Source organism: Chroicocephalus ridibundus, chromosome 3 (genome assembly GCF_963924245.1).
Source record: "Chroicocephalus ridibundus chromosome 3, bChrRid1.1, whole genome shotgun sequence".
Taxonomy (NCBI): Eukaryota; Metazoa; Chordata; class Aves; order Charadriiformes; family Laridae; genus Chroicocephalus; species Chroicocephalus ridibundus.
This window is the reverse complement of record NC_086286.1, coordinates 65927658-65954199: the sequence shown is the minus strand read 5'-3', so window position 1 is coordinate 65954199 and position 26542 is coordinate 65927658. Positions and strand designations below refer to the sequence as shown.

Sequence of the window (26542 nt, the reverse complement as noted above, 5' to 3'; positions counted from 1 at the left end):
CAGGCACAGCCTGTATGGATGCTGATGTTCAATAGTTCAAAGCAAGTAATGTAGACTAGCATGTTGAAATGAATCACTGAACTTCATAGCAAAAGAAAAATAATATGGCAATTCTTTTATCCTGGCCAAAGACTTAACTGTGGCTTAAAGCTCAAGTGAAGAATCTGAGAAATACAACTATTCATCAAGAAAAGAAGCAATAAAATATGCACATGACAAACAACTACTTAGGTGATAGACACTCCTTTTCCCTAAAGGTGAGGAAGGCTGGGTCTCTCAAATATCCAATACAGTCCAGTCCTCTCCATCCTGACATGGCTGTAGTTACAGAATACGTTGGCTTTAGCAACAAGGCAGGCTTATGGTGTTCCCACTCCTGCACCTCTCAATCTTTCGGTGACGTTGTGTTCAGTACAGTCTCAAACAGCTACTTAGGGACAGACAGAAAATGAACCACAGGATAGAAGGGAAAGGGCTTAAATTTGCTCTGCCATTAAAACCAGTGGATCACCTTACTATATCCTGGGCTAGTTTGGGTCTCGGGCAGAGTTTTACTAAACATCATGCAACAGCTCCATCCGTGACAATTGAATTTTGTCACCAGCAGCACCACTACCTAATAACTACCTTGGCTGTCTAAGCCGGGCCACGTAGGCCTAAACACACAAAGTGAAGTATCACAACAGCAGATGAATTTCATGTCAGACCATTTTATGGTAATACACTTTAGAGAGAAGAGTTGAATCCTATACCCTACAGGGCTCTAAATTATTGTACTAGATTAGGAAGGGGACCTGGGTGTCATAAGGAGTTGTAACTAAAATGGAGTATTAGAATTCACACAAACAGGGATAATGAGGAGTTGTACTATTATCTCCACCTCTCCCTACCACCCAGAGATAAATTCTATGCCTTAATTTTCATACTAATCACCCCTCTCTAGAAAGTGCAAGTACAAGAGTGGGAAGTGCAAAGCAGCGTGGCAAAAAGCTATTTGAATCACACAAAAAAACTCCAGAAAGGAAAGACGGGATAAAAAGATTGTAGCTTCATCGGTACCACCTGTAGGATAATTAACATTTGGGCAAATTGCGAGCTTTTGTTTTCCCTGAATCAAAACACAGGTAAAACAAAGTAAAGCAATACATGTGGAAGTTGCTGCCACAAGAATACATTAATCTTTAACCACATAGCAAAAATTAAAAGAAGACTGAACTTTGTATGAACAAAGAGAAAATTCAAAGTTACAACCAAATATTAGTAAAATCTTAATCTTGGACGAAACATACTTTAAGACTTAAATCAACCTTTTGTTTAGAATGACGCTTTCATGACCTATCCATGCAGGTCAGCAGCTGTTACATTCCAAATCCAGAGTTTTTATTCGTGTGTGCAGAGGATTCCTATGAGCTTACCTCATACATAAGCGTATTTATTAAAAAAATATAGCTACCAAAAAGAAAAATCTAGAGCTACCCCTACACATGCCTTATTTCAATAACACGACCTATCAGCATCTGGAGACAAGCTCAGAGCTTCAGGCAATCAAAATCCAAAGAAAATAGGAAGTACTGAAACATACAGTCGATTCAGAGACAGATTTAACAAGAATGATAAACTATTGTCCCAAAGATGACTCTTTTGGATCTTTCATGTTTTGCATTGGAGAAATATATTTCAATTAAATCTTTAGAAGGAGGGGAAAAAAACCATTAGTATCATCATCTGAGAGTCCAAAACACAAGTGGAATGACTTTGTTTAAAATGTACTGTTTTCCTGGGACGAGGTTCCACGTATATGACAAGTACTTCAGGACATTGCCACGGCCTTCTATGGTACCTATGCACAACACATTTCCCCTCAATGCAGCAGAAAAGTCAACACTAGCAGTTCTACCATTCCTGCAAGCAACTTTGAGGATTGGCCCTATTCACCACGCGCTTTGAAGCACTAAGGCCTAATGAAGGCGCATGCACCTGTGTATGCTAACTGCCCGGACTCCCACATTAAAGGGAGTCCTTCCTCAACAATGCTGCTACCTGAAGACTGCCTATGTAGAGACAGATAGTAAACAAACTAATAAACATAATTAATTAAGTGAAGTTGGATGGGTACTTCAGCTACTCCAAACAGCTAACTGACATTGGTACCTTGTTTGCTTTAAGCGTATAAAGGTGCATACAAAAGTTCTAACATAGCAAATACACTTTCTACGTTTACCTTCACGGTAGATCCTAAGATAACACACATACACTAATTACGTTACCTGAAGGTATTTGTGGACTGAAGGGAAGAAACCTGGATGAGCTGCATAGTCTACTTCCTTCTGCAGTCAACCCTCGCAATTCCTTGGTGCTCTCTGTCTCAGGAGTCACAGCTGGAGATGACTAAAACTGATCACCAAGCCCCCATTTTTACCTTCTTGAATCTCTTGCCCCCTGCTCACCTTATTATGATCAACTTCTCAAAGATACCAACTAGTCATAAGCAAGACAACAACAATTTACTTTGGGGAAGTATGGTATTTATTTAGTATGTTCCCAATCATACGTTACATACTTTAAAGAGTGGAGTGGCTTGCCCTCGCCCCCAAAAGAAAGGCGGAATTCTTCCTTCCCTGAAATGCTCTGGATTGAGCTGGAAGAGAGAAAGGTTGAAGATTGCAGGGCATTTTGTGCAAGAGAGCCATAGCAAGAAGCTCACAGCTCACTTGGAGAACGCAGCAAGTAAAAATTCTAGCGAGGCTTTGCTGTCACCTAGACGTGAGAGGGGCCTAAGAGACTTTGCCACAACTCAGAAAGGTACCGAGTTAAGTGGAAGCAAGCACTCGTGTGCAAGGACACAACAGAGGATGAAGAGTTACTTCCAACCCTCTTTTTATTTTCTGTTTTCCTTGGTCATTTCTGAATTTCGCCTACTTAAAACTATGGAGGTTTTATTGTAATAAAACCTGGCTTTTTGATTTCAAGAGAAACGTTTTCCCAAGTCTCAGGTCAGCTTCAGTTCCTGTCACACTTCTTATTAAGCACATTTTACAACAGTATGAAACCTAATTTTTTTTTAGGAGACTATTGTATACAGTTCGGTTTCCCAGTTTTAAAGACTCATAGTTTAGTTAAAAATATTACGATTAACGTTTGCTTAGGAAGGAGTGTAGGAAAAGTGTCTGAACTTCAGCTGTCTTTTTTGCCAAATCCTCCATCTGCCTGAGACCCAAACGTATCACAATATAACCTCGCATTACCAACAGCCCTCATTTTCCTTCTGAACAGTTCCACTACAGAGGCCTACATGTTTGCAGGCTTTGAAATATAAACTGCTAACAAAATCACCTGGCATTTTGACTGTTACCACTCAACAGTCACATTGTACATGTAATGCTAGCTAAAGGTGGACTTTATTTATTTGCACTGTGGTTACACTTTGGAGCGCTCTAGTTCTAGACCAGGGCCCCACAAGGGACACCAACGCTGCTCCTACCACAAGTCTTCACAATACAAATAATTTAGTAACAGATTCGTGTTATTTCAAAGCTCAAGAAGAAAATTTCCACAGGTCCTGTAGAGAGCTAGATGTGAAAGGAGAGCATTTACTTTAACGATAAAGAAGCTAAACTTCTACAGTTTTGTGGAAAAAGTCAACTGATCAGCTCTAAGAAGTACCTTAGAAGAAACTGTACATTCTACCGGGTTTTGGGGGGGAAAGAGTTTACTCCTTCACCAAGCCAACTGCAGTTCTTTCTTTCTGGTACATCAGTGACATTAATTTAAGGGGGGAACTTACATCATCACTCTTGAGTTATTTGACAGCTTCAAGTTTTGCCTGTGGGTGTTATATTACTCTCAGGGACATCTTATATAATAATGCAGATGTCGGTTTTCAGCTGGCACAGCACTTCTGCAAACTTAAATTTTACTGAGATCCATGATAGCATAGAGTCTTCTTAAAGCTTGAATATCAGCAAGGAGTTTGCACCTTCAAGAGTAACACAGACTCCTCCTGCTGTGAAACTAAAAGTACTTTTGAAATATAAAAGATTTAGTATCTTTAGTAAGAAGTGGTCTCTGCAAGACAACACGTGATAAATACATTAGAAAATAAACAAACCTTAAAACTGCTCTGCAGAAAATAATGTAAGTGAGAAAGAAGGAAGGCACCATTGCCAAAAGGTAACTCAGCCAAGAAAAATCCGGTAGAAAGCTCCCCTAACCATTTCATATATCGGAGACCTGAGCTTTCACATCTAATAAGCCTTGATCACCTAGATATCAGAAGCCATAGGAGGGTTTTGTTTGTTTGTTTCATTCCATAGTTGGTTCACTGTAGAACTGGCTTTGGGTTCTACTACAGAGAAGAAATAAGTAAGAAAGAGTCACCACTTCCCACCATGGATGTCATGTTCATCATTGAAACGCACTCTCATTTAAATTATTTTAGTTTTCACTTCCTGCCACTGGTTAGTATTATGTTTCTCTCTGTCAGAGAAAGAGGCTTTTCATACCTCTTTTTTTTTTCCCCCTCTTCATGCATTCAGACAAATCAGGTCACTGAAAACAGATTTTCCATTTCTGAAAGAATACAGCAGCAAAACCTATAAATTTGAACAAAACTCCATTATAGTTTTCCAACAGACTGTACGAGAATATACTCTGTTTCTGAAGACCTAACTTACTATGGCATTATCATTATGGCTTTGTGCCATCATTCCCATCTTCATTATTTCTCACAATGTAATTTCTGTTTTTAATGATCCACAAATTTCATCACTTATTTCATTAATAAAAATATGAAACTGCATTAACCTAGAACCATTCCCTATAACCTTAGTAGAAATACTTCCTTTCAATGATTACTATTATCTGCTAGTTAATCAGTTCTACATCCATTTAACATATACTTTTTGGATAATATGAACGCTATATTTTAATTTACACTCTTCCAATACGGCTATTTTTGTCAAAGATGATTTAGAAGTTCTGCTTTCCAATAAAGTCACATAAGATCACCCCTGTTATCCAAGTATTTAAAAATACGCAATAGGATCCCATCACACAGATTTTTTGCCTAGAATTAATACATGCTAATTGACCTATAGTCACCTGGTTTACCCCACTTTTCTTAGACAGAAAACTTCGATGTCACAATAATTTTCTGAATTCCTGTATTACTTTAAGGTTTATTCAAAGTGAATATTAAAGACCAGATATGTCCTTTGGTCAACTTCTTTACAACTTGCAGATTCAAATTCCTTAACCATCCTCAGTTTAAAGCTTTTTCTAGCAAGCAGAGTTTAACTTATTCCTCCATTAGAGAATTACTTTAGTAGTAATTAATGATCCTGCTTTTCTTGAAGTAAATACTTTTCACTTTTCCCAAAAACTATCCAATTCATGAGACTTTGATTCTTGTTTAAGCAACACAACAGCAACAATTTCCAAATGGAAGTGCCAGTGACCACTACCGGGTGTGACATTCATGATCCTCAACTCATATCAGGTCAACGATTCACGGTTATTGCGCTCAGTCAAGGTCTGGCCACACACCATTTTCTTCAAAGCTACTGGGTCTTTACTGTAAGGGACACCTGTATGCTGCAGAATGAGAAAGGACTCAGTTCCACCATCAAGATGCAGCCTCCTTCATCCATGGCTTTTATTATGCCAGAGAGGTGGGGAAAAGCGGAGCACAGGGAAGAAAAAGATTGTCTGTGGGTTTGTACAGATGTGTAGAAATAGCACAAGTTTCTGCGGGTTCCCCAGGCAACTACTAGCTTAGAGAACTGTTAACATGCTTTTCTCCTAGCAACAGCACCAAGAGCTTACAAAGCATGAATCAGGTTCTCCTGAATTCTGTTTATTTAGCTCACTATATGTTAATATTTCTTTCTTTTATTTGTGACTTCAAAATTCTAACTCAATTTCAAAAATCATGGTATCAGTGACCCTAGGTTATAGAGTAGATTATTTGGTAGAGATCAGTCTCACTAGCAGCCTCATTGTTCTAACATACTAAATACAGTATACTCTTCAAATTTTAAAGAAAAGGCTACTTTTCGGAGTACTTTTCCACTACTGAGAAACAATGGAACTGAAGAATTACTACAAGTTTAAAAAAAAAAAAAGAGATCCTGCAGAAACATAGCAAGTAAAACCTTAACATAATTCACATATGTGCAGACAGTACATATGAGAGGAACAGAAGTCATAAGAAACAAACACAACAAGACGAAAAACATTTGAGTGGTCAAATGGGCAGATAAGGAGCAGGGGTTGTTGGTAAAGTCTGCATTTCACCTGAGTCAAATCGAAGCCCAACTTCAAAGTAGCTATTTTTACTATCACAAAATACTGACTTTCAAATTACTTTCCCACTGTACATGCTGGTAAGGCAGCTCCTACCTTAACAAAATTAAAAACAAGAAGATTGAGCTTGACCTCTATTCAGAAACACTTCCTCAAAAGCAAGGGAAGAGCACAACAAAAACAGCCTGGCTTATCAAGCCCGCCCCAAGAGGTGACGGTCAAATGTGGTCTATAAGTCAAGCAATACACCTACCAGAAAAGTGTAATGGAAAAAGACGACTAAAATACCAGCCAGACAAAATTAAATAAGAAACAACAGAATATACGTACAAAAAAGCAGTATTCTAAAGGACAAAAAACCCCTCACTTCATCAGAAGAGCACACAACCGGCCTCGCTGATGCATACTGCTATTTCAAACCTTTTAACGCAGATTCCTACAGCTCTCACTATCAAAGAACAAAACAAATACTCACAGGCTGTAAACTATAAGGTGACAATGCATCAAACAACTGTAAAGCAACAATAACACGTGAAGAAACTAAAACTAAGCTTACTTTGAATTTCTTCCTACTCCTCTGTTATACCAGCAGCTGCTGCTCAGTGGCAACTGCCTCCCAGCATATACAGCTGCTGGGTTACGGCGTAAGAACTAGAAAGTAAAACAGAGAAACGGGAACAATCAATCTAGTTTAACTTTCACCATTAAGTAAAACACAGAATACTAAAGAGGAAGCACAGATGGCAGGAACAGAGATCTTAAATGTAAAACTTCTCCACAGTTCAAGGTGACATGGTGGGCAAGATATTCCTTCTTTAAAATACGTAGCCAAACGCTGCCTTTAGTTCCACTCCGACAGCCCAACTGAAGTCGATGGCTATGCAGAAGCGTTACTGAAGGATGAACCTCACCCAACCCTGCAAATGTAACCTACTCAGCTTTATGAATGCACCTAAACACACTCAAGTCATTGTTTACATGTGAAGAGCAAAAAATACATACGCTTACAGGAGCAGAGTATAATCTTTTACCTGAAAGAAAAATGTGAATTTTTATGCCAGATGGTCACTTTGACTTTTAATCAGCAAGCAGCAGTATATTTTCACTTGTATAACCTTAAAGTTATTTACACAAATGCCTACAATTCCGTGGGAACGCTCATTATGTGTGTATTGCACCACAAACAGAAATTTTCTCCAACAGTCATTTTAAGTGGGATATGAGAGAATAATTCTTCTGGAAAACCTCACTGCCAGATGAAGCTCTTCTCCAACTCACGACAAAATCTTTTGTCTGTTCTCCTAGATGTTAAATGTTTGAGAAAATTGAGTCGCAGATTTAGTTTGCGGGTAAGAGAATAAATTAGCCTGGTGTTGACTTTTTACTAAGCCAGATACACATAAATATATATAACACTAGTAACTTAGAAACGCATACCTCTACAGTTTAGTAAGTACCACTAAAAAGATAAAAATATAAAGGAATTAAAATTTTGCTATTAGACAAAGCAAAATTACTTTTAAGATTTGCAGCATAGATCTGATATAACACTGCTCTCTGGTGGTTAAATACATGCAGTTCATCTGCAGAATTTATCGGCCCTTTATATCAACTATTTTCAAATATATTTTATTCTAAGACTTTTTTTGCTGATTAGGGGTTTGCAGCAACCAGTGCCAATGCCACCCCTGCACACTGTGCTGCTACCTCTCTGTTTCCTGAAGAGGGAATTTAGGCTCCTGCTTTTGGTTCTCTGATCCATTGAAATTAAAAGCCTAAATTAGGCTCAAACAAGAGGTATGAATACTTCCATCCCAGTAACAATCCAAATGAGAGTCTAAACACTCCTGCTCACATACGTAAATAATCTGCTTTTAAAAGTCTCCTTCAGCCCTCCAGGCAAATGGCCTGAATAAAAATGTAAGCAGAAATTAAAATGTAAAGAGGACTAGAAACATAGCTGGAACAAAAGCACCACATTGTTTTTCTCTCAACATGCATAAAAAAGTAATCAAATTCCCATTGCAGAAGGAGAGATCCTGCTGACCGGATTATTGGGGAAAATAATGAATGTCAAAAGAAGGGCCTTTTGATTATTAAAATTGCTTATTAGAACTAATCCTCTAAACAGAGAACACCATGGAAACTAATGTCTAGCACAATCAAAAATCTCTCAGCTAATTAGCTAAATAATAGCTAGATAAAAGAGAGTAAAGTTGTGATACTGCAATGAAACTACTATTCCAATCTCCAAGTACAAAACATGTAAAGAAAAAGATCTCTTCAGCAACACAGAAGGTTTTGGAATCTTAATTTTTTGTTAGGGTGGCAAGTTCAAACATCTACTTTAGGGGCTTCCATATACATCTGAATGGATTAGGATTTATATTCACAATTAAGTGACTTTCAGTCATTTCCTTCTTGTTCTGTTAAGCACATGCCAAGATCATTTACATGTCACTTAAAAATTGAGATGTCCCAACATAAATTAAATAACACGGACATTTGGGTTAGTATCAGTTATCGTATAGAAAGCTATTTCATTAATCCATGTCCACAGATGGACAGGCAAAACATTTATTTGACAAATAGTTATAGATATAAAAAGTACATTGAAAGCTGATACTAAATAGGAATTATTTCTGTCAGTGATTGGTATTAATGAGAGAAAATATTTCTGAAGCAAAAGAATTTATAAGAAATGTGGGCAAATAATACTGAAATGGACGAAGTACCTCCCAAGTAGAAGGACAGCCTTTGGCCACGACATAATTTAGGTATTTTTAAAACTGTCACAGCGGTTAGACAGTGGGCCCCTAAATGAACTGGTCCAAAGTGTAACTATGGAGCATGATGTACATCATTATAAACCACTGAAACCCTTGCAAACAAGAGAGGAAAAAGCTCATGAAAGACCCTTCCAGATTGTGTCTTTCCCATTTGTCAATCAAACTGCAAGAAACAAAAGCAGAATTATTTCTACAGATGCAAACATTAATTCATGACTTGGAGTTTTTGTTTGGTTGGGTTTTGTTTGGTTTTTTTTAAACATAACTCAAGTTTTTCTTTCTCACAACACATGCATTATTTTTTATGACTTTACAAGATTCCTCCTTTCCTTACAAAATCTCTTCTATACTTACTATCCAATACCTGCCCTTTTTTGCTATACTGTTTATAGTAACTTCAGCTTTGTACTTCAACAAAGTATTTCTAAAAATAATGAAAATTTTCCCTCGTCATACAATGGCGATTTTCAACAGGTATCCTGTTCCTTCTAGTCAAGCTATATGCTTCCCGTACAAATCTTTGAAATGAAATTGGACCATTTAAAGTACACTGAGTTTCTCTGAGGGAAGCTCCCATATCCCACTGTGGAATTTACTTACTTCCAGTTTCTCAGAGACAGAACTAACATTTGTTAATCAAGGCCAGGGGACTTGCTGACAAACCAGATGGTTCAACTGTGCTTTATTGTAATACCTCCTCTCTTCTTTTTAACCTATTTCTTTTATCCCCTGAGGATTAATATTCTCTCTTAATAATCCTTGAAGGAATCTTGAAGGAGATAGTGACCAAGAGAGTCTGACTACACCAACAGAGGAAGAAATATTGAGACAAGAGAGGCTGGTGAAATAACCAAATGGAACAGAACTGCAATATATCAATTATACAAAACATAAGATGCTGCATACAAGCAGTAAGGCAAGAAAGGAAAAAAATGAGTACATTTATCGAAGAAACAATACAATAGCTTCACTATTAAGTTATACTTAATTATGTAAGTACTGCAAAGATACAACCAAATTAAAAGCACTTATCCACCTTGTGTAAATTTTATCCACAACAAAGATTTTCAAAACAGTTTTGCAAGGAAAAATTAACAAAAGTATAAGCTGCAAAATGAAACTGAGAAAGGATAGTATGTCCTTTCAAAACACCTTCAGAGACAGAATCAGTTCAGTATTTTAAAGCCTCAAATAAAACCACAAAAGCAGGTATTTTAGCAGGAGTTAGTGCCCTGATAATTATTAACTGCCTTGTAAATCTCTTTTGGCTACCATTTAGACTCTACAAATTGAGTTATGAAAGTTTACTTACAGGCACTTTGAAAGAATTTGGTAATTAATGCCTAGACTAACACTTCAAGGAAGTTTCAAGAATCATTTTCTGTATCCGGCAATAGTTCTCCCAAACAAGGTATAAGGGAAAAGAACAGCCTGTGAGCTGACACGTGAGCAGAAGTTTATGAGATGGCAGGTGCTAGCACTGAAAAACAAAGAATATAAAGCAGGATAAAGTAAATACGTATATGTAAAATTTCTGCTCGGTTTTACAGTTTTGGTCACTACCAGTTTTCAAATTCTAGAGGTTTGTCATTAAAACTTTAAGAGAATCAGCAAACCTTCAAAGCTGCATCAAATTCCTAAAGGAACCACTGCTCCACATCGGAGCTTAGCACAAATACTGAGACATTCCACCTGCTTTTGAATATTGGGTAACTTATTCTAATAGTGATTTTAAAATAAGCTGCTAATACACTACAGTGAAGAATACCATGAATTGTTTCTACTTATAAAAGAAATTAGATTATATAATCATAACGTCTAAACAAATAAAAGTGTTATCAAGCTATTCTTCACAAATGCCAGTGAAACTATACAAAAGACAATCTTTTACATAGCAGAACATTCTCGATGCCAAATGTGTTAAGTGTCATGAATATACATACCCAAGAGAAAAACAAAAATGTTCACACTAATATTGAGGACAATGCTATTCAGGAAAAAAAAGCTGCATTTTCTCACTTAGAATTGTAGAAAGGACTTGCATCTTAAAATAAATGAAAGTTACTAAATCAAATCATGCCATTGACTGAGGGCAATATAAGCATCAGATTTTCACTTCTAATTTGTGAAAAGAGGAATAGATTGAGGAATACATTCAATTCAATAGAATTGAATTCAATAGAGGAATAGATTCAATTCAATGGAATTAAATATTGTTGCATATTCTCTGCTGTGCCTTTCCCCAAAATCTCTGTACCTACGCAGAGAGACGATGGATTATCTATCGGTTGCTCCTCACAAGCGGTGAGTAACTGGATAGCTCTTGTGTTTTATTGGACTTTGTCAGCAAACAGCGATAGTCCAACAGTTCAGGTAATTGTATTTATTAGTCTCCTTGTAATGGGAAGATCACTGATAGAGAACTCAAATCTCTTAGAGTTTCCCAGGGAAAAAAACTTTAAGAGTGCTCTTAAACAACCACTTTATACTTTCCCTTATAGCCTTATTAACTCAAAATACTTGAAGCACTTATTCTTGTTTCCAATTTAATCAATTAAAAAAAACCAAACACCACCCAACTTTCATTCCAGAGACCTCCCCAGCAACTCCCGAAGAAGAAATCCTACCCAAAACTTCACCAGGAATGGCAGGAAAATAAGTTTTCCAGACTTCTTTAATGACAAGAAGGCACATCATTTGACAAGATTATTCCAGCAGACCACTAGAGCCCTGATTTTCTTGAGTCTCTTCATCCCCCCCCATATCACTGCCACATCTCTACAAGTTGTATTGCCATTGTGCAATTCAGCCAAGGACCTCTTGTAAACAAGGTTATTTGTAGGTAAACAGGGCACGGATGCTTGGTAGGTATGTGTAACATTGGAAGCGACTTGAGGTTCTCCAAGTTGTTGATACAGACGTTTTATTCAGAAGAAAATAGCATGACAAAGCTAAGTTTCCATTAGTTCTGAAAGGGAGAAAAATCTCCTCTGCAGTGGGTACTAACCTTTGCATTACTACAGATCCCTGTCTACGTTCTACAACTTAATATTGAAAAATTTTAGATGTAACTAGATGCCTCCCACAGACTTCTCAAGGTATACCAGGGCTCAATGCCTAACCTAATTTACATCTGGAACTGCATAAACCAAAAGAATCTGTTCTCTTAACATATGTAGGTGGTACATGGTTGGGGGGGGGGGGGAATCACATTTCCCTCCCAAGGAAGTGGATCAGCTATACAAACTCCGTTACCACAAAATTCATATCAGACTTTGACACAAAAATCAGAGACAGTAGCCAAAAACCTGAAGGGTCACACACTCACTAAAATTTGCAGATACTTCCGTAGTCCGACACTAGATCCTTGGTTTAAGAAGTAAAAGAAATTTCTAAGAGAATTCCCTTCCAAAATGAAAAGACACTTTCAAATTCAAAATTCCACTGCAAAATGTTCTTGTAGGCCAAATCTGCAGTTAAATGAAGAACCCGGGAGAGAACAGAAAAAAAACACACACAAAAGGAGTCCAAAACAATAATTCTTCCTGAAGAAAAGAAACTGCTGGTCACATAAAACAACTAAAGCAGGAGAAAGAGACTACTTAATCCAGGGCTTTACAGACTAATTCGGTCTCGCACAGCAAGAATTCCATCTTCATGTTTTCAGTCACAACGGAATGGCCACAGGCTCTAAGATTCCCTGGATCTACGAATGCTGATATGACACAGGAGATAACTTGCTCCACCTCATCACATTGCAGACACCGAGCAAGAGGGGCCAATTCATAGGCTTTAAATGCACCAGGGCTCACCTGCCTTCATATCCTTTTCTGCAGGCACTGCCTGGACTTCCTTCACTGTTGCTCCCTGCTGCACCAGAGACCAGCGCAGGAGACAAAAGACAATGGGGAGCTTTGATAGAAGAGGGTAAGACTGCAAAGTAGAAGGCCAAGCTGGCTATTCTTATGGATCTCATAGCAGTTGTCAAGTTTAAGTAGAGAATGCAGCAAATGTGTATTTTGAAAGTGGAATGAAAGGGAAGGTTAAACTGTTACGAAAGAGGAATGGGAGAACATGATAAAGTTCAATAACTACTAAATTCAGTAAAAAAAAACTTCTAGAAGACATGATCTTAGAAGCATAAAATAGCAAGTCACTTAAGCTCCAGTTTTAGTCAAACGATAACTTTTAAAATTAAAACAGAAGTATGGGATTTGCACAGTAATTTCTTACAACTGTGCAAATAAGATTCGGCAGCAAGAGGGCATCCAGCTGCCAATCTACTCTCTGTATGCAGGCAAAGGAAACAGAAGACACACAGGATATACAAGGGACACAGTCCACAGTCTAAGTGATAGGACTTTGGTTTTATACATCAGGCTCATTAGACAAAAGATTAAGTGAAGGCAGCTATTGTAAGCAGTGCATCATAATAAATTGTAAATAAGGGACTCCATCAAGTACTCTGGCAGGAAGAAATGTAAGCTCTACTGTGATTTTAGGTAATTTAGGAAGTTGTTTAATATGGTCAGCTCTTAAGATACACAAAAGTTAGTCTGCAACACAAAATGCCACTACCACACACATCTATGTTATAAAGAAAATTTTATTTTATGAACTCTTGTGAACAAAACTTCATATGGAGAAGACAAGGAGGGAGTTAATGTTTATTTACATATGGAATTTAGACTATGTGCTAGCAGATCTCTCTATAAGGTCTTTTTTATCTCGGAACAACTCCCCCATATTATATATAACACTAACAAAAAGTTTACACTTTCTCATTATTTACACTGAAGTGCAAACAGGGTGCACACCTCAGCTGCCACACCAATAATTATTTTTCTTCCACATGCACTTGTTTCCTGTGTTTCCCAGGTTTCAGACACACCGCTCCATAGCGATAAAAATCTTTTTCTTTTTTTTTTTTTCCCCCCCCCCTCGGTTGTGTGCATCACATTCACGAGTTTGGCTGCTGGAAAACTAAGAAGGAAGAGGCAATTTTACCAACCCTACAGCCCAAACTTCAACAGCATAGGAAAGACACATTCTGGAAAACATTACAGCACCTTACAGCAGTTTCAGAGTGGACCTGCCACTTATACACACTATGAAGTTCCCTCAGAAGTCTCCATCAGTTAAATATGAGCTCTCACTTTCCACGTTGATACCTGTTTAACTTCATCAGTTGTTAAAAGGCTAGATTTTGCATTTGGCTTCAGACTGCAATGTCCAACCTGGGGAGTAGGGAGGGAATTAAACAAAATTATACCCAAGACACCCGAATGAGATGTTTACAATAAAGAGAGTTTGGAAGAGTTGTTATGCTTCTTTTAACGTGCTGGCCTTCAGCAGTGTCTCTTCCAGGACTTTATAATTCCGCTGTTAGATCCTAGAACAAAAGCTGTTCCATAATCAAGCTGTTCCAGGATCTAACTTTCATCTTTGTATCTAGAATTAGGTACATCAGCTATGCAATGCAATGCTGTGCAGCATCCAAAATACAAGTTGGCCAATAAGTAGTTTTACTAACTAGACACCCAGTTTCTATGCATGGATACCTGCCTGTTACCATCAAGCAAATGTCCACAGTTCCATCAACTATGAGCTAAATTTTTAAGGTCAGTCTTCTAAATTTTTCCTCTTGGCACATCTACAAGTGTATTTACCAGTCTAAAACCACCCAAAATAATTAATCTTTGAAGTTCTCTGCCCTGATCAGTACTTGAAAAAAGCAACTGCCTAGGCTGATGGCTTGAAGACATTGCAGAAAAGTTGTAGACTCATAAAAACCCTGCAACTATCCATGAAAACACTTAAAAGTGTCTCTTCAATAACATAAAACCAGATTCTTATATAAAAACATACCAATGGCACCTCTGGACTAGAAAATGGGGAGCTATCAAAAGATCGATTTTCTTTGTCCAGGGAATCATCTTCATCATCATTTTTATGTGCAAATTTCTGCTTTAGTGCATGAGTTAGTAGAGCAACTGGATCCCAATCTGAACTTTGCCTCTTTTTGGGTCTGGAAAGAGGAGTACCTCCAGGTGACCTACAAAAAAAAGAAAATTATTGTCTCCTGCCCTTAATCCTTTGCTGAGTGATCCAAAATCCAGACACACAACTTCTGTATACATACTACACTATAAATCCTTGATTACACTAATAATGCTGGTGTTATTTTGTGGCAATTCACCAAATAGGACAAATACAAATACACCCAACAACTTTGTCAGCCATATTCTTAGCTTGAAAATACAACTTGATACTGTTCCATAAAGAAAAACGGCAGTAAATCAACACAAAGTATTAACGTAATGCAAACAAATAATGAGGAAAAAAATAAACAAAACAAAGGAGGCCTCATATGTAAGCTATATTAACGTATGTTAGTCGGAATCCCCCACTAACATATTTCATAACCATTGTGAACCTAATTTGATTTCAACTTCATTAAGTTTGGAACAGTATGCCTTTCTACAGTCTCACAAGAAAGAATAAAATTCCTCAGAGCAATTATATTTAAAGAAAACCACCACTTTAAGTCAAATATGCAGCCAGGTGACCATAAAACCCCATTTATAAACCACACTAACTCAAGTTTCATCATGAAAAAAAAAAATTATCATCAGATTCAGCACAAAGACTTCAAAGATAGTTTTTCCTCTCCAAGTGAGCACTGGAGCATCCAAATATGAAAATTTTATAGGCAAAAATTAAGAAGCAGAGTTTGCATTTTCATTTAGAGAAAACTGTTCTTATCAAATTCAAAATCAAAAGATAGTAGAGATGTAAGATCAAAACAACACCCACACCCCAAAATCTAACATAAATGCAGAAATTAGTGACTAGCCCAAGAAAATAAATCATAAGAAAGGCTTCCTAGCCACTGAGATATTTGAAAAAAATAAATCTAGAGATAGTCACGCTTTTGCTAGGAAAGTACTATCTCCAGGCCAATGAATTGTACCTATTAATGCACAAGCAACACTGAGCACAAAGTCTGGCAGTTACGGTAGACGTTATTTAATATGAAGCCTGAAAGGATTGAGTTCACCCTTCCTATAAAATCAAGCTGTTAGAGCACCTCCCCAACATGTAAGCTGGTGCTGAGGTGGTAGAAACTGGGATCTTCATGCTCTCAGCTTCTGAGAGCAGAGATCTTCCCTTTACAGTGCACACATTAAACTACTGTCAGACTACTGCCTGAAAGATTATAGCAATTTTGATCAGTATTACTCCTTCCAACAATATAAATTCACTCTTCAGTTAAATTCTGCTTTCAGGATACAAGTAGATTGCTAAATCCAGAAAGCATTTTGGACGCACACCTGCCACTTCCTACTAATTGTGCCCCTGCTCAACATGCTGGTTCTGAAAACTGTCAACCTGAACATTTCACTTTCTTCATTCACTGTACATGGAATCATATGGAAGAAAACACATACAAGGAAACACACAAGTTTACCTACGTGCACTTTATATTTACTTTATTTACTGTGAAAGTGTCATCAAAAGGGTAAAGATATGCTTCAGAGTTGGACATAGAGAATTTGCCCAAGACTTGTGCTTGTTATTTTCAGGGATAAAGCTCACAGTTAAGAAAATGCCAAAATAGGAATGCAGTAAGTTTTAGTAAGTGATATTCTTCCTATATTAAGAACTCCAAATATTCATTATAGACTCAGTTGTTCTTATATACTTTTTCAACTCAAGAAGTTCTGAAAAGACATCTAACAACCTCTATTACACCTAGCGTAGCAGAGCAACGCTGACTCGGTTACTGAAGCCTTTAGTAATGCATTTTTGTAATACGTCAACCGTGCTTACCATCGAAACAGTAGACCATTAAAATATTTATAATCCAACCGCACTATTGAAACACAAATTTATGAAACATTTTCAATAAAAGATACAGCATGTATTTTCTTTAACACTTCAAAACTAGGACCAGAATACTTTGGGTACGTTAACAGTAGTTTTCCAATGTTTCCCCAAGGATTTGTCCACTTCACAGTGAAAGTTTGTTTGTTCTGATCAATTTCCTGTGACTGCGTAGGCATCTTCTTAAGTGATTGCCAGACAGCAACACAGCCACCTCCTCACCCCACCCCGAGATTTGTATACTAAAGCAGGAGGCTAATTTTAAATGCCGTGATACTCAGCGTGTTTTAAATGCATCTAAAAGCTATGTCACAAGTATCTTACATTCTAAGCTGTGAACTTAGAAGTTGCAGCTGTAGCTGGTCATTAAATGATGTTTCATATTGGTGTTCTCTGGCGCTACTTGAGTGCTGTGATGCTTAGATAGCCTTGGATTACTCAGACACACATTCAATTCAACCTACCTCTCAATAGCTCGCAACTGAACTTTGTTTAGGTCTTTCAAAACATCCATCATACTAGGAATATTCTTTGTCCTCTGGTGATCAGCACTGTCAGCTGTATTTGAACCACTGTTTCTCGCAGCACGACGTTGTTTTATAAGTTCAACTGCCGAATTACTAGCATCAACACCAGATGGTACACCAGAAGGAAGTGGAGGAGGCGAGGGAATTACCAAGTGATTGTGAGACACGGACAATGGCGTAGAAGTCATGGCTGGCACCGGGTAAAATGCATCTGGAGTGCTGAATGTTTTAAAGGCTTCTGGATGCAATTATAAAAGAAAAATAGTGACTTTATTTTTAGTCAGTATACCTTCACAATTAACAATATTAAGCAACGTTTAGGATGACTCAGTTTTAATTCAAGAGAAGAAAGTGCTTTAAGAGAAGAAAGTGCTTTAAGAGGGCTGTCTTACACACCTCACACATTATACCACACAAGAATTGTATTTAAAACAAATAAAAACAATTATTTCAAAGCCACGGATTCAGAACACATGAAATAATGGATCTGATGTGTCTTGTGCTGCCCTGATTTCCTCCATTAGTGTCTTCAATCTAAGCAATAGACAGATCAGCAAAGCAGCCTGATACTACATACGGTTCATTCTCAATGGTTTGAATGTCAGAATAACCCACATGAAGCAAAAGCAACAGATAACCCCAAAAACATGTAAAATAGACTACAATACTGAATGCAATGGAGAAGAGACAAAAGAAGAGCGAACAGAACACCTAAACAAAGCACAGAGGTGCCTCAACTGTTTAAGTTCCCTTGCACACAATGCACACAAATACAAATCCCTTGCACCAGTCCAAATGCTTCAACAATCACAGTGCAAGTAAGACAATCAAGACCTCAAATGTGGTTTGGTTTTTTTTTTTGTTGGTTGGGGGTTTTTTTTGGGGGGTGGGGAGAAACAGGGAGATTAAAAAAAAAAATAAATACCGCAAGACAGTTGGTCTCCAATATGAACTTCAATCTTTGATACTCTAGTGGCTGTTAGACACACCTATTGCAGCACTTGTTTTTGTTAAAGCCCAAAGCTGACTTCCTTAGAATACTTTTTAATCCATTATTTTGATAACTTGTTAGAAACAGTACAAAACCCAAAAGGAATAATTAATAGTCTAACTTTCTTAAGCAGTAATTGGTATACTATGGATAGTGTTGTTACTAAACTCCTTCACAAACATGGAAATGAGTACAAAGATCAGTTAGAATCAGCTGCATTCAAAATTGGCAAACAAGCCATTAAAAAAAAAAAAAAAAAAAGAGAAGTGGGGGAAGCTGTGCCAAATACTGAAAAGAGAAACAAAATACTATAATCTGTAAATTTTGTTGGTGTAACTTCAGTTAGAGAAATTAGAGATGTTCTCTATCAACATCAGATCTACATCTATCAACATGGCAAGCTGTGAAAAGGAACTCTAAAGCCAAGAAGGAAAACTAGTTTGCTTCAAACCAGAAGGGCTTACGTGATGGAATGCTTCCCAATGTTTGCGCTGAAACAATTGCAGCAATCTGAGTGCGAAGAAAAGTTAGCTCATTTTCAAGTGCAGAAATTTTCTGGAGTGCTGCTTGATCAACAAGACCGTATTTTTGTGTACTGTTTTTTGGAACATTTTGTATTGAAACTATAGAAGGATGTAGGTCACAATAAGCTGTACTTTTTTCTTTTCTCCATAATTCAGTCCTAGAAAGCAACAAAAGAGAGTTTCAAAAGGCTCGGCCAGCAATGGAAATCTCAAAACTTGCTCACTGTCTGTCCAAGCAAGTTATTGTCATTCAGCAAGACAAAGTTTGCAACCTGTCTACGAAAACTTTACACTTTTAACTACTCATAGCCTTAAAAATATTTTTAAGTTTCTCTTTGCTCGTGTATGATGCAGATCCTTGAAGGATCATCATAAATATCTGTCAGATAATTTACTCAGGGATAGATTATACACTGTAAAGTCATAATATAGGATTGAGCTGTTATTATTCAATAGCTATTAGACTGACACCATAAAGGTGTATCTCCCTCCTCCCTACCTGAAACAGTAGATACAAAAGGCAGGGAGAGTCAAATAATGATGATCTCTTCATTAGGCTTCACATGTTTTGGTAATTTATCAAGCTCTGCAAGATGAACGCTGCAAGCAGCAATGAAGCTGCAATCTTTCAGAAAATATACTGGAGAAAAACCACAAATTTTAATACACGCTTACAGAACAAGAACCTCATCTTCTGTAAGCTACACATGAAGTCAGACTGCATTATAAAGTTGTGCTACAAGTCTTAGGTTTTAATTTTTAAAATTCTTTCAAGTCTGTGCCTGCAGAAATAACCTTAAAAACACAGAATGAGAGTAAACTCAAACTATGGGCATTTCATTATGAAACAAAGACAGAAATTAAATTTACTTTAATTTATTCAAAATGCACTAGGTTTTGATTGAAACAAACCCAGACCTTTTCCCTTACATTAATTATCCTTCTACTTCAAATCAGACCTTCAGCAATGCTTTCTGATCTTTCACACTGGCTGAGAAGGAAAAGATATCAATGTATCCCCACAGAGCCAGGAGAGGAGGAGGAAAAAAGAATAGAAATAACAAAAGAATGAACTTTCACGGATCTGTGAGTCAGATGGGCAAAAGACAAAACAGGCCGCAGCTCCTTTTAACAATATTCTTACTCTTCCACTATTTTACAGCTACTGCAAAAAATAATCTTCCATAATTCAACAGCTGAAACCCCCCCACAAGGAGGGTTGGTATGCTATCGGTGTCTTCAAATTCCTGGATAATTTGTCATTTCACAGTACTTGTAATATTTTATAATTGTAAAAATATTTTCCTTTAGCACTCTGTAAAAGCTAGAAATAATTATAAAATTACAGTCAATGTAATTTTTTTAAATAAAGAAATTATGTCTTTCCATCAAAGCAACCATCCAGGTTCACGTGCACAGCACTGTAGTAATCAACGTCAAAAGGAGAGATTCAAGTCTTTTTTCTTGTTTTCCCCTTTATAATGTTTACCAAAATGCTTGTAAACTAAAATGATAAACATAAGAATAATCTTATTGTATGTTGCAATATACAAGTTTCTTTTAAATTCCCTCTTTCACAAATTACTTTGTGAGTGAAAACAAATTAAAATACTAGTAATGCATCCGATATGTTATTAGGAAGAGAAAAGAGAGGACTCAATTTCAGAAATCTTTCAGATAAGAATACTCTGGATAGTAAGAATTTTCACATAAGCAGGAACTGCCCCCCAGAAAAAGCTTCCAAGGTTGGTTTAGCTAGAACCCTGAAAGGGCTAGGAAAAAAGAAAAGAAAAAAAAAAAACAAACAACAAAACCAAACACAAAACCATACACCACAAAGAAGGGAAGACATAAGTTACTTTTATGACTCCTTTTTATGCATATATTCTACTTTTACTTACCTAAGTCTAGTAAATGCTTGTCCCTCATCATTTGCCACCCACAGGACATCAGCAAGTGACGGAGCTACAGGAGCTGGAGCTGTGCTTTGTTCATCATAACCCAATGGACTTGGGTCTTGAACAAGCTAAAAACAACCAACCAACAAAAAACCACATGAAGAGAAACGAGATTCAGCATATACTAAATGCTCTGCCTCAGCAACAGGAATTTTTGAACTTCAGGTGAATTTTTTCACCTGAAACAGGGTGAAAACAGTAAGCATAAGGCATGCAACACAAGAGTTACACAAGCTAAAAAGAATAAGAAAGCTATCACTAAATTAAGAAACTACAAAACTTAAATAGCTGAAGCACGTGTATAACAATAAACCACTTACTTGAAAGTAAGGTCTTGGGTAGGGCTCTAAGGAAAGAATTGTCCCAAGTCTACGGACAACACTTCGAGTAGATCCATATTCCTTTTTTTGGCAAGCAGATATGACCTAAAAATAAGAATAGCTTTTAATCTGAGAAGGAAAATCAAAGCCCTCAGTTCTTACAATCAAAGTTATTAAATAATTTAGTGCTATATATAATTAAATATAAGGCAGTTAGGTTAACTTAACTTTTCAATGTTCTTCTCAAGCTGAAAGTTCAAAGAGGCCTACACAGTTTCCAAAACACTGCCAAGACCCAGCCTGAACCCAGTATATTTTAAAGTGGCGCAATGGCCAACAAAGAATGTTACTAGCTACATGACATAGCTGCTATATTCTAAGCTACTGAGAAAAGAAAAAGCACACATTTGAGTAACCATGTGTATAAGCCTCAAGGAAAAAAAATCAGTAAAGAAAGTTTAATGTACCTTGGACTGATACTTCCTTATAACTGAACATAACCGCTGGAAATGCCTTCTTGATGAGATTGCTGAAGGAAAGCATGTTCTGATTGTATGACTGATGCTGCTACCAAATATGTGAGTTTCCAAAAATACGGCCTGTCAAAAAAAAAAAAACAAAAACACCAAACCAAGAACTCCTCACAATGAAACCAGAAAATAACCAGGACAGCTCAAACTAGTACTCCTAGAAATACTTTATAGTAATTTCACATAAATAAACCAAGAATTTCCTGAGAACTACGAGCTGCAGCAATGCCTCGCTATTGACACCCATCACTGGTCGCCCATCAACTCACACGGTAACATCAGACCCTGATGCTGCAGCTGTGTTAATCGGTCCAGTTTCCCACACAATACCTCTCCCAGGTCTCTGAAAACACAGGACTAACTACCACTTGAGAATCGTTGCATAGCTTGTCATTTAAAATAGCAAAACGTTAACAGTTAAACTCACCGGGTTGTTTCCCCCACCACCACCACCACCACCATCACCACCACCACCTTCTGTTCAGGTAAAAGAACCACTTGAGTGGCTGTATCAGGACAGTGACCCCACGAAACCCCCACATGCGGGCAACATCTCTAATCATACCAGTCCCGCACTCCCATACCGACAAGCCCGCTATGGGGCAGAGCCCCTCCTACAGCAAGCACGCGGCGCCTCCGCCGTGACGGCCCCTCCTGCCCGCAACTGTCACAACGGCTGCGGACAAGACACCCCCCCACCCACCCCTCCCTTCACGGGCAGGGGACAGCCTCCCCCCGCCCCGGGGTCTCACCTGGTCGGGCGGCCATCCGAAGTACTCCAGCACCCGCCTGAGGAGATCCAGCACCAGCGCCATGGCGGTTGCGCGCGCTGCAGGGACACGGCGACCGAGCGACCGCCGGCTGGCCTCCGCGGCACTCCTACCCCGCCGGGAGCAACCGGTGCCCTCCCTCCTTCTTCCGCAAGAGCCGCCAGCAGGCGCAGGAGAGCCCGCTGACCGCCTCTTATCCCCCGCCTGCCGGACGTCCCGAACCCCTGCCTTAGGCCGCGGCCGGCGGGCGCAGACGCCGCTCCGCAGCCCCGCGAGGCCGCCCGGCCTGGCAGCGCCAATCAGGAAGAGGGGCGGGGGCAGAAGGGAAATCACACCAATAGGAAGTAGACGCTCTTTAGCGCTGAGCCAGTAAGAGGGCGAGGGCGGGCGGCGCTCGCGGGGCGTATCGGGATGGGGCAGGTTTGAATGCCGCCGCGCCGCAGCCGGGCCAGGCCATGCCCGTCGGACCCGCGGCGGCCGGGAGGGAGGGAAGGTGCCCGCCAGCAGCGACGGGGCCTGGGCTCCTGATTCCCGGCTGCCCGGGAAGAGGGTGGATTAGGTGTCCGGAAGAAATTCTTTACTGTGAGGGTGGTGAGGCACCGGAACAGGTTGCCCAGAGAAGCTGTGTATGGCCCATCCCTGGACGTGTTAAAGGCCAGGCTGGATGGGGCTCTGAGTAACTGGTCTAGTGGGAGGTGTCCCTGCCCATGGCAGGGGGGTTGGAACTGGATGATCTTTGAGGTTCTTTCCAGCCCAAACCATTCTATGACATGACTGGATTTGTGATGGGTCCATGCTAAGGAGCTCAATTGAAACAAGACGTTTTAGGTCCTCTACAAAGTAAACTTCTAACTAGTTCATTCGGAGAATTAAAAAGCAAGACAGCAGCAGAGTTTCAATACACAAAGTATCCTCAAAGCACCAACTACTTGACAAGCACCTGCCCAAACTGAGCTCACTTCAAAATAAGATATCTGGCTTTGGATACTGTACTCACTCTTAACAGAGGGTATTTGATTTTTATTTTGATTGTCAAGATTTCTGCTGTGTGTTGCTTAAGAAACGATGAAATCTTCAAAACAGTAGTGTAACAAAATAACAGAGTGCTTCTATTCAGAGAAGAAGTGTGGAGATCTTTTTCCTCCATCTACACAGTTAAGTGTGTTATCTGCTCGTAACTACACATTCTTTCAAATACCTAATTGTACTGTTCCCAGGAACACTAATTTCATCAAAGCTTTCAAGAAATTAAGATGAATTGGATTATTAGACATTTTCTTTATTCACATTTACAGGTTGTGTCTCAGCAACAGTTCCTTAACAAACAAAATGCTCTAACTGCAACACTTAGTTGCAATTGCAACTGTTACTGCCTTTTCTTGTAGTTACTATTATCCATAGCTCATCCTGTGGATTGGTTCTCCAATACCAAACATGAAGGAGGAATAGTACTGGTAACACAAGCTGTGAGTAACAGCATAAAGTTGTTTTAGGGGCCGAGGAGGGGAAAGGCAGGACTTTTTAATGGGCTTTTTGAAAAACTACTACAGTACTTGCCTTAACAAAATGTATTTCTCCAACACCTACTTACTAAGCAGGGGGAAAACGTCGGCACCATCGGATGGGTACAACCCCACAGCGTCCTACCAGGAAGAGGCAGGGTCTCAAAAGCAACAGCAAAACTGAGGCAATTGAGTCTGAACACACCACCACGAGTAACAAGGTGCTTTGGAACTGGAGGTGCCAGTTGGGAAATGCTTCAATTCAGCAAGTACAACTCCCAAACAGTCACAGATGGGACCTGTGGGATCTCCTTAACAAAAGGCTTTTGTGACAGGCCAGCCGTAAGAAAGGAGAAGTGACATGAGAAGTGACATGGGGCTTAATGCTGCAGCCTTTACCTCTGGCGGTAAATCAAAGCTGGGTAACGGCTCTTCCTTTGAAGCACCAGCACAGTAAAACTAACGCAGGAAAGCTTTAATCATATGTAGCTGCCCCCTGTTGAGGTAATGCTACTGATTGTTTCCAGGAAATAAGATGGTGTGAGATTTAATTCCAAGCTAAGAAACTGAATGAGTGCACAGAGTCTAGGATAACAGTACAGCTACTGGATTATTATTATTTTTTTTTTGCCTTCTGAAATGAATGTCTGATTTCCTCCAAAATGCAGGGATAACTTCAAACTTCATGACCATACCACATAGAGATGAAGCAGATTCAGAAAGTGCTGCATTGCTGGAGAGCAACGAGTCAGAATGAGATACTGAACTCAAAATGTAGTTTTGAGTTCATTTTATACCATCAGAATGCCCGGATTTTCTTCCTACAGATCCATCAATGATGGTGTTTACCTTCTCAGAGAGAAATGCCAAATGCACTGAACTCCCTTTCACAACAGGCACAAAACTACTTCAGTAGCACCTACTGATAATCTCAAAACATGTTTTTCCTTATCACAATGGTGAAAATTCACTATTCATGTTGAAGAACTAGTAAGTACTGAAGCATTAGTTTTGGATTTAAAAAAAAAAAAAACACAACAAAAAACCCACTTAACTCCCATTTAGTTTCTGTTTCTTACAGATCTCTGATAGACTGCAACTTGCATCTTGGGCTAGATTATCTTAATTCAAGCAGGTTTCTTTAAATAAATGCGTTTATGGCTGTCATCATGTCTTCTGTAGCCAACAAGTGACATTTTTAATAAACCACACTGAAATTAAGGATAATGAAAAAAATAATTTTTATGATCTAACCCACAGGTAGGCCGGTAGGATCAAATGCCATTATCACAGCAATCTCTAACAGATTTCCTTGGACATTCAAATGAAGCAGAAAACTTACACCTGCCTCATCATGCAGGAACTATCTTGCTTTATGACACACAGACCACAACAATCCACTTTGAACTTGACCTAGGTGCTACAGATTATCTGTCCTTAGGTTATGATAGTTCAAGTATATCTTGGTCCTATTTGCTAGTTTCAGACTGATGTTAAATTTAACTTCATTAGGACAGACTTTGACACTGCTGCCAAGTTTATTGCTTTGTTCCTTTTCTTGCTTCTTCTGATTTGATATACACAAAGTCTGTGTGAGCTTTGCTAAAAAGTTCAAGGAATAATCAGTTTTACATTTCAAGCTGCTATTAAAAGATTATTATACATGTAGAAGCAGATCTTGCAACAATGGTATAGTTTGCCTAAACTTCCTCGAACGTAAGGCAGGAACTTTACTAACTGCCACTAGAGGGCAAATATTTCCCTTCCTACACAGATGCTGGCAAACAAGTGCAATTTGAAATACAATTTCCTCAAATACAGTTAGGATTAGTGACAGTACTACATTTTCCTGCCTTCTATTGTTTAATTTCGATAGGGCAGATGGTTAACGTCATCTCTAAAAGTAAAGCTAGTAAGAGGGCACACACTGTATATGTATTTAATACAAACACTTCTACCAAAACTTTTTTTTTCCCTTCCTATTTTTTAAGACATTATGTCATTCTAAGGGGCAAACTATTAACTCAATATAACACGAAGATTTACTATATATAGCAGTCTGAGAAATAAAACGTAAGTAACCTTGTTGTATCATAATTGTTCTAGTGATTTAAGTATGCTACTGTCATACTTAACATTCTGTAGGTTAAGAGTGTACCTACCACTCAACTAACTTTGTGGGTGTATTGTTTTTGTTTTAAAAAAAACCAACCAAACAAAACCAAACAACTGTAGGCTACCTTCTGCACTTTGGCTACAAGAATACTAGAAGCAAAACTATTTAGAAATCAGTGCTAAAGGAAGTAAGACTCATTTCTCACACTGTTTGCTAACTTAACTTTTACCATTGAGTTGTAACTTTAAATTTACACATTGTATAAAGTGGAATACTGAAGAACTGTACTTCCAGGGCACTGTAATAGAATTCACACTTTATGGAA

The 26542-nt window shown here is 38.4% G+C and overlaps 1 protein-coding gene across 2 annotated transcripts; it reads right to left on the bottom strand.

Moving 5' to 3' along the window:
* Positions 1 to 13753: 13753 nt before the first annotated feature.
* MTFR2 (mitochondrial fission regulator 2) lies at positions 13754 to 22871 on the bottom strand. 2 transcript variants are annotated; one of them, XM_063329533.1, is made up of 8 exons: positions 22582 to 22871; positions 21767 to 21898; positions 21300 to 21404; positions 20923 to 21047; positions 18962 to 19179; positions 17444 to 17744; positions 14961 to 15147; positions 13754 to 14329 (listed from the first exon to the last, which is right to left on the bottom strand). In XM_063329533.1, exons 1-8 carry the CDS (start codon positions 22642 to 22644, stop codon positions 14231 to 14233), a joined length of 1230 nt encoding a protein of 409 aa, XP_063185603.1. In that variant the 5' UTR covers positions 22645 to 22871; the 3' UTR covers positions 13754 to 14230. The 2 variants fall into 2 exon arrangements, with proteins under 2 accessions (XP_063185603.1, XP_063185602.1); XM_063329532.1 differs by having other exon boundaries at positions 13754 to 15147.
* Positions 22872 to 26542: the final 3671 nt, after the last annotated feature.

Coding starts and splice junctions, on each gene's coding strand:
- MTFR2 (XM_063329532.1), bottom strand. CDS start 22,644: ATGGCGCTGGTGCTGGATCTCCTCAGGCGGGTGCTGGAGTACTTCGGA. Junction 21,899..22,581: donor TCGGATGGCCGCCCGACCAG/GTGAGACCCCGG, acceptor TTTTTTTGACAG/GCCGTATTTTTGGAAACTCA. Junction 21,048..21,299: donor ACCCAAGACCTTACTTTCAA/GTAAGTGGTTTA, acceptor GGTTGTTTTTAG/CTTGTTCAAGACCCAAGTCC.